Consider the following 14,174-nt stretch of genomic DNA (forward strand, 5'->3'; position numbering starts at 1 on the left):
GCTCCAACTGTCGTACAGGAATAGTTACCCATGAAAAGTTAGAAGCATTAAAATCACTTTTAACTCCTGGGTACCTATAGTACTGACACCACTGGACTCCCCAACCACTACCCTCAATCTCCCTACTGACCATCCAATTCACCCTGACCCATCCTAGCCCCCAACACCACCACCAACCTGCCCACTTACCTTCTTCCTGGCTTCTCAAAGTGCCTGGACCTTTGAAGTTCGTGCCATAAAAAGGGGACATGGCTTTCTTTCCCTTGACTGTACTGCACTTGCAGGCCTCGGGAATCCGCAGCACTGCACCTTTCTCAGCAGACCTGTGTTGGAAGGTTGCTTGAGAAAGGTGCAGCTGCATTTAAGTAAATAGGAGCAGAGTGGCAATCTGACTATGATTGCCACTCCACAGAAGTTATGGCTCCTCATTCATAACTGCTTTTCCTAATTTATTTTTAATTGTGTGACAAATTAAAACCTTTGTTGTAATTCTGGTCTTTCGAAATGTGTGCTTCCTCTCTCAGCCAGCAGAAAAGTATTATCTTTCCATAACTTGGACACCAGTAGATGCTGGAGGGGTCCGAGAAACAGTGACATTTAATGTTGGCTGTGTGAAAATTCTCTGCATTCTTCTGGGCAAAGCAGAGGACCCACCCAAAAAGAAGGTGAGAGAATTTGTTCCTGTTTCATAATTAGCACTGTATATGGTATACTATTGAAACACTACATTATTCAACATCTTTCCTCGTCCCTACATCCTTATCTCCAGTTTTCTGTATTAAGTCACACTTTTTTTCCTCTCTAACCATTCTACTAAATTGTGATACGATCCCCTTGAATCTGTAAAGCCAATTTACTGAATGACCCCCAAATGAAGAAATTACCAAACAAGATCTCACTTTGTGTGACTTTTACTTCAACACGAATCAGAGTCAACATGAATTAAAAGTAACTTAACGTGCAAATAATGGTTGGTACAAACAATAAATTATACACGGAATAGCAGATCCATCTGTGTGGTACCAGTTTTATTCCTTGGGCAGCATTCCAATCTCTTTCCTTCAAGGACTTAGTGGATTCTCCACAGGCAGCAGCATCCATGTAAACAGGGTTCTGCCCATGCATTCTTCCACACATTGGTGCACTTCTTTCTGGAACCTTCTCGATTCTCAGCTCTTGTTGGTCATGGATGACCAGAATCTACCACGGATCTACCAGAACCAGCTTTACCTTTGCACTGTCTGGCCGATTCTGGGTATCCAATCACTCAGCAGAGCTAAATGTGCTTTCCGACTGCTCAGGATTCAGGAGCTCTCTGACTTGGCTTGCTGTCTGCCTTCTCTCTCCAGCTCTTCCCTTTTCTCTTTGTCTGGCACCCAGCCTCCTGTATTTTTAACTTCTTCCTGTTGGTACTGCCTTCAGGTCAAGAGTTGCCAGGTCACATTGACCGGTATTTCTTATTATCCAAAAATTATAGTTGATCCCTTTACAAGTGATACAAACTCTTAAAAATCCTTTCCAAATTTCAGATTTCACAAACAGTTTGAAGTAATTACAAATTTTCTTCTGTGTCAAACGCAGTCACAACTGTCTCTGGCCTCTGAAAATTTTGAATTGTTGCTGTTTGCCAAATTGTCCACTGTTATTTACACAATACCTTTCAATGTCCCTATCCCAAAATCCAAATCATTTAAAAACTTTTAATGATGTAAATACTCAGCAGGCCAGGCTGCATGTGTGGAGGGTGAAGCAGCGTTATTTCTGTCATTCATCCTCTCATCACTGTCATAGCTCAGTCTGGCAACTATGTACTTTAGGGCATGGTTAGCAGTGGTCCTGTCAAGCCACTCTTGGCGACTGACATTGAAGTCACCGCCCAGTTTACATTATGTGCCCTTGGTACCTCTTCTAAGTGGTGTTCAATGTTGGAGCACAAATTTCCATAAAGCATTTGATTAAGTGTCACATCAAAGGTGGAAAATAAAAGCTCATGGTATGGGGATAACATATTGGCATGGATGGAAGATTGGCTGGTCAACAGGAAGCAGAGAGTAGGTATAAGTGGGTCTTTTTCAGGTTGGCATGATGTAACGAATGGTGTACCACAGGGATCAGTGTTGGGTTCTTAACTGTTTACAATTTATACAAATGACTTGGATGAAGGGATGGGTGCCAAATTTGCTGATGACAGATAGGTAGGAAAGTAAGTTGTGAAGTGGGCATAAGGAAGCTACAAAAAGATATATTGATAGGTTAAGTGACTGGGCAAAGACCTGGCAAATGGAATATATTATGTGGGAAATGTGAAACTGTCCATTTTGGTAGGAAGGAAAAAAGAGAAGCATATTATCTAAATGGCGAGGGATTGCAGAGCTCTGAGGTACAGAGGAATCTGGGTGTCCTAGTGCATGAATCACAAAAGGCTAGTATGCAGTTACAGCAAGTAATTAGGAAAGCTAATAGAATATTATCATTTATTACGAGGGGAATTGAATACAAAAGTAGGGAGGTTATGCTTCAGTTGTACAGGGCGCTAGTGAGATCACATTTGGAGTACTGTATTGGTCACCTTATTTAAGGAAGGATGTAAATGCATTGGAAGCAGTTCAGAGAAGGTTTACCAGACTAATACCTGGAATAGATGGCTTGTCTTATGAGGAAAGGTTGGACAGACTAGGCTTGTATCTGCTGGAGTTTAGAAGAGTAAAAGGTGATCTGCTTGAAACATAAGATCCTGAGAGGTCTTGACAGGGTGGATGTGGAGAGGATGTTTCCTCTTGTGGAAGAATCTAGAACTAGGGGTCATTGTTTAAAAATAAACAGATGAGGTGACATTTTTTCACTCAGGGTCATGAGCCTTTGGAGTTCTCTTCCTGAAAAGATGGTGGAAGCAGAGCCTTTGAATAATTTTAAAGCAAGAGGTGGGTGATGGGTTATCGGGGGTAGGTGGGATGCAGATTTCATGTTACTATCAGATCAGCCATGATCTTAGTAAATGGCGGAGCAGGCTCAAGGGGCTGAATGGCCTACTCCTGCTCCTTGTTCATATGTTCGTAAATTCATTAGCTGAGAGATATGGTAATCAGCAGGTGATTTGCTTGCCTATATTTGACCTGATGCCATGAAACTTTATGGGACCTTCAGTCACTGTTAAGAATCCCCCCCAGCCAGTCCTTCCTGCATCCAATTGTATTGCCATTTCTGTGGGTGTGTCATGCCTTTGCAGCAGGACATAGTTAGGATGGAGGAGCCTTGATGTTGGCTCAGTGGTCAATTCTGTGAATACGACTAAGTCACATTTAACTAGTCTGTGGGACAGCTGGCCCAAATTTGACACAAGCTCCCAGATGATAGATTTTTGAACTCTAGGCAAGTCGAGAGTTATGACGAACAGGCAGGAAAGTGGAGTTGAGGCCACAATCAGATCAGGAGCTGGATGGCAGAGCAGGGTTAAGGGACCCTATGCCATATTCCTGCTCCTATTTTTTTAATGTTCTTATGAGTAAATTTCAGAGTTACAGTTCAGCGAAAACTTTTAATATCTGGCATGCATGGGGAATTGGCATTGCTGATTAATCAAAAATGCAGGCTAACAGAGAGTTTCATTTACTAATGGAATGCAGCACAATACTTCAGCTTGAACTAATATGCAAGTACTCAAAGTAAAGAACTGTATTACTTTTACTTCTAATCTTCAACAGTACATTAAAACATACAAAATGAAATAATACACTATACAGGTACCAGTTCCTGATAGCTTCCTAATTGCTTTTGGTTGGTAAAATGATGAATCCTATTAGGAGTATATTGTGCGAAATAGTTTGAAGCTGCACAGTCTAAATACTTAATTTATTTCCACAGCGAAGCTTGTGGGAATCGATTAAAAGGAAGAAAACCTCAGAAGGTTCTGCTCTTTTGAAACCAAAAAAGAGTGCATCAATTGCCAGTAAAACAATCATCGTATCCCAGAAGGTGGATATTATGAAAACGGGGGAACCTCGAAGTCCTCTTCAGTCATGTGAAAACCTCAGTCCAGTCGGAGATAGAGTTCCCCCTCTTCACCAATTTTCAGAGTATGATGGTCACGAGATAATGCAGTTATCTCCTATATTACCCCCAGGTCAAAAAAAGCAAGAACTTGAAAATTGTACTCAACATTCGCTTAAATCTTATACCACTTACTCTGTCCTTCAAAGTAACAGAGTATCAATGCAAGTTGAGAGGGTGCTGGATTGTGACAAAAAGTGTGATGAACCGTGTATAGCTGAGACTTTCATGGACCCTGAAGTGACCTTGGGATGTCAACCAGTGAAAGAGTTTTCTATCAAAACACCAACAAATTTTCCTTGTATATCTGCTCCTCCTACTCCTGTTAATGGACGTCGGATCTTAAGCCCTGATTCTTTTGTAAATGATAGTTATTCTGTTGATAGAGATTCTGAACCAGTTGTTGAGTCATCAATGCTGTCACCAGATCAGTTTCTGAAAGATGCATGGGAAATTATGAACCAGCCTTTGTCACACTTAAGTCATGTACAAGCTGCTGAGACCGTCCTGGATGAAATTGCATTGCAGTCTGGAAATTCTTCAAAACAGGAAAGGAGCAATGAACAGCTGGGCGTTGTGGCAACGCTCAGATCACCTGGGCCAGCGCACAGCACTCCCCCTGTTATAAATCTGGAAGAACTGGAGCCAGTGAAGTCAAGGTTAACTTTTGTTGTGAAGTCCAAAACTTCTAATCACCATCAGAGTGCACAGCCACATAAGCAGCACACACATCAGTCTACTGGTCAAACCAAGCTGCTCCCTGTCTACACTACTACAGGAGCCAGAAGTAAATCTGTAGGACACTGCGAGCTGGAGAGAAAAGCTAAACTGTCAAGGAGGCAAGATATTGAAGCTAAAACTAGTTCCAGTTCACAGTCTGTTACTGTTGCACAGACCGAAGCTGAAAACAGAAATCCAAGTCTCGTTAACCACCTACCTTTTCCAAGTAGAAAGAGAAAAAGTTCCGAATTCTTGTCAAATGATGCACATGAAAAGGATAGTTATACTAACAAAAGGAAATCTGTACACCTGGAACAATTGTGTAGGAAATCAAGTGCTGTGAAAAAATACACTTCATGTGGAGGAGGAAAACAACTCCAGAAAAGAAAAACTGGTATGAATTGATGTGCTTAATTTTGTATAGAGGATATGGTGTATTTATAAAGAGTTAAAAACCGTAACTATGCATATTTAATGTGTTTAGTTAATGGACATAAAATGTAAGGCAGTGATTTGAAACCAAGGGAGGTACAGATCAGCATCTACAATTGGTTCATCAAGGTGTTTTTCTATGTATTGCATTATATCCCATGAGTCTTACTGATGGGAGTCGAAAACAGAGTAAAATTTTAATGTGGAGGCCAGCTCGGCATTGAAAAAGCAATTCAAATTCTTGTGGCCAGAAACTTAATATTTAATATGAATATGCTATTGAATAACTATAGAAATAATGCATCTGCAATATAAATGTATTGAAATTTATGGTGACGTCAAGTGCATAGCATTAAATTCAGCAATTTACATTCCTGTGCTTGCCAGAAGCTCAGTCTAACCATGGTAATGATAGAAATTACAAAATTGTTTCTAGTTGCCTTTAAATATGTTAACTTAGCACCTAGCAATGTGAGGCTGAGCAGTTATTGAACAGTTCTGCTCTGAAATACTGGGCCATTCAGCTCCTCAAGATCTAATCTCACTAAATGTTTCCAAAACAGCACTGTACAGATCACCAAATAGTCAAGCCACCTGTATATTATGCCCAATCAGACAAGTTCCTGGGTATATGAAATAAACCTTAGAAATTAGATTTCCTACACAATTTAAGATGCAAACATGGAATACGTTCTTGGTGGCCTCTCTTGCCAATGAGGCAAATAAGAGGTGTTACACAGTTTCCTCCGTTTCTCTAAAACTCTACTTGTAAGCCGAGTATGGATAGCGTTAGCTCTAAGGTGGCATCCATTTATCAAGATAAAAAGTAGTAGTTTGTCCAACTATATTATCATTGCAAATTGCCACCTGGCATACTAATAGCTAGTAACTCCAAACCAAGGTCATCTCTGCATATAAACATGTTCATGCATAATCAATTGCTAAACATGTTCATGTAATGCAAATAGCATTCATCTTTCTGTTTTTGTAGTTTTTAAGAGGCTTGCTTTAAGGATTAGATACTGTAGGTTTTAATAGGTTATGGAGTAAATTATATATTTTTGTTGAACTCCACAGTTTCTCGCATTAAGTGCTCCACTACCGCTCAAGTAAAACCTGGAAAGCTTATGCCTGGGGTTGCGCAGTCGCAGTTTGCTTTTAGAAAATTGACTAAGACAGGTAGGTAAACGTACAACATTTGCAACCACTTGCTACATACTTTGTTCATTTAAAAAAAAAAGTAAACTGAACAAATATAAAAGTTTTATTGCTTTCTAAAGATCATCTCTGTTGAAGTGGCATTCACAGAAGCAACTTCTCAATGCCTTGAAGATTACATTTACTATTTCTTTGAAATACTTTTACTTTTTCCAAGTCATTTTAATACCCAAGATCATTTTTTGTTTTGGTATTGTGGGTTCATATGCTTTTATTATGGCGGCGAGCAATGCCCTTCTAGGGATGTGTTGCAATAACCATTTCTCATATTGAGTAAGGCATTATACTATGAATTTTGAACTATTGAAACTGGTGCACTGCAGCTAAGCAAAAAAAAAAATAAGATTGATGAATGGATTGGGTTTACCTTACCAAGGCAACGTGATGGTGAAACCATATCTGGTTTAATGTGTAGTTGAATATCTGTCGTCTTGGTGCAAGGTGTTCTACATGCAAAATGCGTAGAAGGCAGCTACTTTCAAAGATGTTGAATCAGTAGATTTAGGTTATATAGCTGACTTTGAGCTGCCATTGGACTAGGGTTAGTGAAGTGTTGTGTATCCATGCATGAAAAGCACACATGTCCAGAGTTCTGTTTACATGTTCTAGATGCAGTCATATTCCTAACAAGATTGTTGGTACAGCCATGAACTAACTATCAGTAGGTGAAAAATTCAATTTTAAAATGCTGTTCAATTAGATACTGTGGGTGGAATTTCCCATTTTGGAGACTAAGTGCAGTGGCAGGCAGGTTTTGTGGTGTGTTTCCTGCTGGGTGGTGTGGCGGGAACTTGCGCCCGATTTCACGCTCGGAAGCCAATTAATTATGCGTTGGCAAGTATCTGGGGTGGGAACTGATTCATCCAGCCTGCTGCTATCTAATGGGGTCGAAGGTCTGGGCGCTATATTTAAACACCACCCGAGCGCACACATTCACTCTCTCCAGCCCAGCTGTTTGGAGGAAACATTTCGATATGGCTGCACCCAAGAAAAAACTGCACCAAGGTTCGGCAGAGACTCGCTTGAGGTCCTCCTCCATGGAGTCCACCAGCACTGGGATGTCCTCTACCCGAGGGATGGCTCCAGGAGGCCCACCAGCCTCATCTTGCCGGCTTGGGAGGTGGTTGCAAGAGAGGTTGGCTCACTGGGCACCCGTTTGAGAAACATCATCCAGTGCAGGAAGAGGATGAATGATCTCATCCGCTCAGCCAGGGTAAGTCAACCTTCAGCTCACTCCAATCCCTCACTCTCATAAGGGTATTCTGCATGTAAAGGGTTACACTGTTTGGGATCTCTCACAATATTAGCGGGGGACACATCAGAACTGATGGTCTCACGGACACTTTAACATAACCAGCATCTCATTTATCATGCTGCAGAAACTCTAACCTCAGCTCCTACTGGGGAGGGCTCAGCACGCACAACAAGCATGCATGCTTCCCAACCTCTCCTCCATCTCTTCTCATCACATTCCTTTCATTTGACTTCATGCAGGCCAAGCTTGCCCACAACAAGAGGGAGAGATCCTGGAGTGGAGGAGGGTCGGTCGACATACAGAAGCTCTTCAAATTTGAGGAGGATGCTGTCGAGTTGGCGGGGGAGGACAGGGATTGCTCCTGTGGGGAAGGCAAGATAGCCTTCTCCCAACAAGCCAATATGGATGAACCCTCCATGAGTTGATCAGATCTTGACATTCTCAGTGAGTGACATGCAATGTTGTATTCTGTCTGTTCATGAACTAAATCTATCTTCTCTCTCTTACAGGCAGCAGCAGGTACAGACAGACCAGCACAACCAACATAAGCCCCAGATTCCAGCTCACATAAGAGGAGGATGATGGGGATTCGTTTCACAGAATTGTTACAGCGCAAAAAAAGGCTATTCGGCCCATTGTTTCTACACCGCCTCTCCAAATGAGCATCATGTCTTAGTGCCATTGTCCTGCTTTTTTCCTGTACCCTTGCACGTTGTTTCTATTTAAATAATTATCTATTGCCTGCTTGAATGCCTCGATTGAACCTGCCTCCATCACACTTCCAGGCAGTGCGTTCTAGACTTGAGCCGCTCGCTGTGTGAAAAAGTTTTTTCTCACATCACATTTGCTTCTTCTGCAAATCACCTTAAATCTGTGCCCCCTCATTCTCAATCCCTTGTAGAGCGGGAACAGTTTCTCCCTATCTATTCTATCCAGCCCCCTCATGATTTTGAACACCTCTATCGATCTCCTCTTTGCCTTCTCCTCTCCAAGGAGAACAGTCACAACCTCTCCAATCTATCTTCACAACTCAGGTTTCTCATCCCTGGAACCATTTTTTGTAAACTTCTTCACTCTCCCCAATGCGATCACATCCTTCCTATAGTGTGGCGCTCAGAACTGTACACAATATTCCAGCTGAGGTCTAACGAGTGTCTTATACAAGCTCAGCATAACCCTGCTCTTGTACTCTGTGCCCCTATTAATAAAGCCCAGGATACTGTAGCAGTGTAACTTTTTGAAGAACACCTGTCGCTGCATTTCCCTGCACTCTCCACCAACACAAGCACACATTCCAGTGTGAGCCCAGGTCTCTGGCATGTGAAGGACTGTTGGAGATCAGGCACCTGCTGAGTTCAGATTCAGCCTCTGGAAGTGGCCACTGCACACATGCTGGAGATGCATCGACAGGCGGTAGAAAATCAGGCATCGTTGCGAGAAGCAGTCAACAGACTGGAGCAAAGGTTGGAGGAGCCTGTCCACATTCTGTCCAATGTCGTGACTACGACATGCGAGTGCCTCGGTCTCCTTGGGAAAGGTGGCAGCCGCCTTGGAGACCTTGGTCCAGCAGATTCTGCCAGATTTGTGCTCGGACCTGCACTCCATCGCTATTGGCATTGATAGGATCCATCAGTGGCTAGGCAAGAGTGGTGATAAGCATCTCGACTGCCTGTCAGGAGTCCTTTCTCGTCATTTGAAAGCATCGTGCATTTGCATCTATGTGCCCTCTTACTGTGAGGGTGAGCCATGTTCCCACTCTGTGATTACCTCCATTTGTGAGCCTAACATTCGTGTGACGTGTAGCTGAGCCCTGATAGTTACTGGACCCTAGTGTTATGCCAGGCAAATGTGTGAAATTCTTTACTGAAAGCGTCTGCAAAATATGTTAGTAATTTATACTCCTTACAAGACAACATGGAGTTAGGCATGTGGAATAGCCTTGGAGCATTAGATGTAATTGTTTCTCATGTGAGAAGTCTGCCTTGATTGGAAGTGCCAAAGCACAAGACCTGCAGCTCTGATGGCACCTCCAACCATGCGCACATCTCCGTGTCTGCTAAATGTTTCTCTTTAAGATGGTGATGACTGCATCAAGTCCTTTGACTTTCACTTCCCAGAGCGCACAGATACAGGATTCACTGCTGACCTTTCCAAAGATTGGGGCCTGGTCAATCATGAGGGTTGAAGGTGCAAGTCCAAATGCTGAATTTGCTCTTGTGGTTGTAAAGGCCTCTTAGTGCACAGGCATGGGACTAAGGGACAGAAGGAATGTGGCCATGTCCCGTTGTTTGCACCTTGCTCCTCCTCGAATTTTGTGGCTATCAGTGTGGCGCATGCAAGTTTTTCACATCGTGCTTCTTCAATGGCATCCTCATGTGGAAACTGACCCTCATTTCCTTCTTCAGGTTCCTGCTCTTCATCATCTGAGGAGCTCTCCACCTCCTCCATGTCTCCCTCTTGAAAGGCATTCCCCTTTGAAGCGCCAGGTTGTGAAGGGTGCAACAGACCATGATTATGTGGGGCGCCCTGTGGAGGGTACTGCAGAGAGTACTCCTGAGCGGTTCAAACATCGGAAGCGCATCTTCAGGGTGTGGATGGTCTGCTCGATAATGGATTGTGTCGGCCTGTGCGCTGCATTATATCTCTCCTCCAAGGCACTCTGAGGACGCCACACATGTGTCATGAGCCATCATTGAGTGGGCACCCCCTTATCCCTAAGCAGCCAGTCTGTAATTGCTGAGGCCCTTGAAATACATGAGGCACCTGGGAGTGACTCAGGCTGTATGGGTTATGGCAGCTCCCACGGTATCTGACACAAACATGCATGATGTGCTTGTGATCACACACCAGTTGATTGATCAGGGAGTGCAACCCTTTCCTGTTGATGAACATCGGGTGCTGCTACCATGCAGCTCTCAAAGCCACATGTGTGCAATCGATTGCACCCTGTACTCTAGGGAATGCTGAGATAGCTGAAAAACGCAGAAATCTAGCAGCCGGGCTAGCTTCATCAAGTGTGAACTTCACATAATGATGAGCTTTACTGGAGATGGCATCTGTCACCTTGATACATTTGTGCAGAGGACTGAGAGATGTTGCATAGGTCTCCTGTTTATCCCTGGAATGACCCGCCAGTGAAGAAAATTGAGCGTAGCAGTGACCTTAAGGGGCACTGGCAGGGGATATCCTGCCAGTCCATGGGGCGTTAGATCCTTCGGCAGAATGTGGCAGATATGACCACCACATCTCTTTACAAGTGCAGACGTGTGCAGCATTCTCATTCAGTCATCTCCATATAGGAATGTCTTCTTCGGTAGATCGTTGGTCGTGCATGTTGCCTCCGCCAGTTGGATCTAATCTCCTCATCCTCTGAGTGTTGCTGGAGCTCCCTGAACCATGGACCTCAGGCTGGGCCTCCTCTTGAAGCTGCACTAGGTGGTGCTGAGCCCCTCTCCTCCTCAAATGGATTACTGCCATCAAGAAGGCAACATTGAGCATGGGCTCCTCCTCCTCCTCCTCCCTCTGGACTGATAGATGCAACAGATTAATGAATGCTGGGTAAATATAGTAGACCTCCCACTTGCAAACAAAGCCACTGTCATGCCCTAGCGCTGAACCTGTGCTACTAGCTTTTCGTTGATGCAACTGAGGCACACATTCACAGATCTAGGTGTTCAAGATGCCAACCCTGATACTTCTCCATCCCACAGAGGTTGGAAGACGTTTGGACACATTCTAAAATGTGCCACCTTACCAAAGGTACTCCTGCATTCTATCACCTGGTATGCTGATCAAACTCAACTTGCACTTCAGCAATGACTGGATGCCCTTTGGCCTGTTATCCATGCCAATTGCAGAAAGCACATTAAATGCTTTCACTGATGATCTGGCAGATATGCAGCAGCTGTGTTTCCTTAACAGTTGCCAGCATTTTCCATTCTCACTTATCTCTCTGTTAAAGCTCAAATGGAGCATCTGTATTGTGAAGCTAATTATTCCTGCAGTCTCTCGTTAAAGCGCACCAAAAGGCACTTTCTCAAGGAGGTCTTCGTCTTTTCTCTCAGTTCTGACCTTATTTCAATGTTGTGCCCCTAAGCAGTTTGAGGGTTCCCCCTGAAACAGCCCCTTAGTCCAGCCGTGGGTTCCTCCCACACTGTCTCAGACCCCTCTCATGCAGATTCTTCTCCAGTATCAATTTTTAAACTGTGCAACAACTTCGGGGTTTCAAGATGGTGGTGTTTCTTTTTTATTTTGAGACCAGCTTCTCCCCTCCCTGTGTCAGTGTTCAGGTCCCTCCAATCTTCCTGGAACCTCACAATGTGCAGGTAGAGCTCTCCAGTTATTCTCCAGCCTCCCCCAGTAATTCGGAATCCCATTGTAATTGTGGTGGATGTTCCAGCCACACACACACCCCACCCCCGCCACTCCTGCTTCAAGCTACTTGTTCAGAATTTATTTCGGCAACTTGAGACTACAAGTATATAATACCATTCCATTTTGATTAAAAGTATTTAATAGAACTTATGCATTTTCAATTTCTGTCATTATGAGAGGTCAGCTCTTATGTAATCCAGTAAGTGCAATCTTGGTTGAATACCCTGTTTTGCTGGGTAAAATAAATGAGTAAACGAGAATTGATGTTGTTCTTTCTGTTTCTAAAGGCTCCACCGACAATGGACACTACTAATTTCTTTGGATTTTGCTACTTTTTGACAAAGGAAACAACTGCTTTTCAATCATATGAGTACTTTACACTTGTGGGTTGTAATTTTTGAGTTCATAGATCACTGGAGAGGTTGCAAACTTGTGGGTGATTTCGCTTAGTTTTTGACTTCTTAATTCAGTACAGGACAAAACTTTTTTGTTGCTTGCTCTAAGTTGCTGGCATCATTTATTTAAAACGCTGATTGCTAGCACCTTGTAGAGGGAAGTTTGAATACGATCCTAAGTTTGCAACATGGCATTTGCAAACCATCAAAAGAATTGCGTTAAAATGATGGTGACTAGTGTGTTTATTAATTAAGTAAACTGACTAGTCAGACGCATTAATTCTAATAGAAAATGCCTTGTATATACTTGCTGGATATGGATAAGTGAATTTTATGTGCGTATATTTACTTCACCATCATCTACCCTTATTCAGTAATCAAAGTGGTAGAGCACTCGGGATGATCAAAAAACACTAGCTTTTTGTTACCAACAAATGCACACACAGGTTAAAGTAGGAGTGCATGCTCTCAAACAATATTGAGATCACTTGGGTGATAAATACTAATTTTTAAAAATTTACTAAGCGGAAATATAATTATCCACATTTGGGATCCCAATTAGACATGTGTGGTAAATGGCTAATCTGTTGGACTAAAATGCTGTAAAGATGTGTTGTACAGCAAAGACTTTTGTATTTGTTTCCACACACTTATTGTGTTGAATTGAGTTGTTTCTATTAACATTTATTTGTATTTACAGTTATTCCTAGACATCCAATGCCATTTGCTGCAAAAAATATGTTTTATGATGAACAATGGAAAGAGAAACAGGAAAGAGGCTTCACATGGTGGTTAAATTTTATTCTTACTCCTGATGACTTTACAGTAAACACTGAGTCCTCCAGAGGTGAGCTGAAATGGTTACCAAGTGCTACTTTTAGTATTTACTATTCTCTCAAATGGGTGAAATATATCATGAGCTATTTATTTCTCAGTCCCAAAAGGTTTTATTTTGACATTTTTTGTCAACTTTTCAGATTTTTTTTTGCAATGGTGTCCTTTTCAACTCTGATGCTGGCTGAACAATTTGGGCTATCGATTTTAAGCTGTTACATCATCAGTTATAGAAATCCTTTCCAGACACTTGGGGGAACATTTTACCCCCCTGTCGGGAGGGGGTGTGGGAGCAGGTGCTGGTGGCCAGCCTTCTGCTTGGCGCCCCCGGTCGGTGGGGGGGGGGGGGGGGGGGGCGCCGCCGCCATTTTACATGGGTGGGCCAATTAAGGCCCCCCCCCAGTATGATGTCCACCAGGAAGCGCGATGTGCTCCCTGTGCAGGCGGGGGAGAATTCCCTCAGCCAGGACGCACACCCGACGTGCCCCTGCATCATTTGACGCGTCGGCCGGAAAAACCTGCCCTTAGCGTGGAGAAAAAATTGATGCAAATTTTTATCCCTGCTATTCGGATAACTTTAACTTCAACTGTTTGAAATTGATTTTTAGTGAATACTGCTACGCTGTTTATGGGTTCTGAGACACAGCACCACAAAGTTAGTGTTCCTGCAGCACCAACCAACGAAGAAATGTCACTGAGAGCATATACTGCAAAATGTAGACTTAATCGTCTTCGCCGCGCAGCCTGCAGACTATTTACATCTGAAGGGATGGTCAAAGTTATACAGAAGTTGGAAGCAGCCATTGAGGCTAAACATCTGGTTGTACGGAAAGACCGATACCTCTGGAAAGACATTGGTAAACTCCCAAGCATATCATTCTTGCATTTTTGCTGTGCTA

The 14,174-nt window shown here is 43.1% G+C and overlaps 1 protein-coding gene across 2 annotated transcripts in view; it reads left to right on the forward strand.

Annotated features, from left to right (window-relative positions):
• Positions 1-14,174, forward strand: part of aspm (assembly factor for spindle microtubules) — an 84,836-nt gene that overhangs the window by 2,363 nt on the left and 68,299 nt on the right. For both annotated transcript variants that reach the window (XM_078561719.1, XM_078561717.1), the window contains exons 2-6: positions 525-665; positions 3,862-5,161; positions 6,277-6,378; positions 13,142-13,288; positions 13,884-14,132. In XM_078561719.1, the coding sequence (XP_078417845.1) occupies positions 525-665; positions 3,862-5,161; positions 6,277-6,378; positions 13,142-13,288; positions 13,884-14,132 (1,939 nt within the window). The remainder of the gene's footprint in view (positions 1-524; positions 666-3,861; positions 5,162-6,276; positions 6,379-13,141; positions 13,289-13,883; positions 14,133-14,174) is intronic.

Source organism: Cetorhinus maximus, chromosome 17 (assembly GCF_964194155.1).
Source record: "Cetorhinus maximus chromosome 17, sCetMax3.hap1.1, whole genome shotgun sequence".
NCBI classification, from domain to species: Eukaryota; Metazoa; Chordata; class Chondrichthyes; order Lamniformes; family Cetorhinidae; genus Cetorhinus; species Cetorhinus maximus.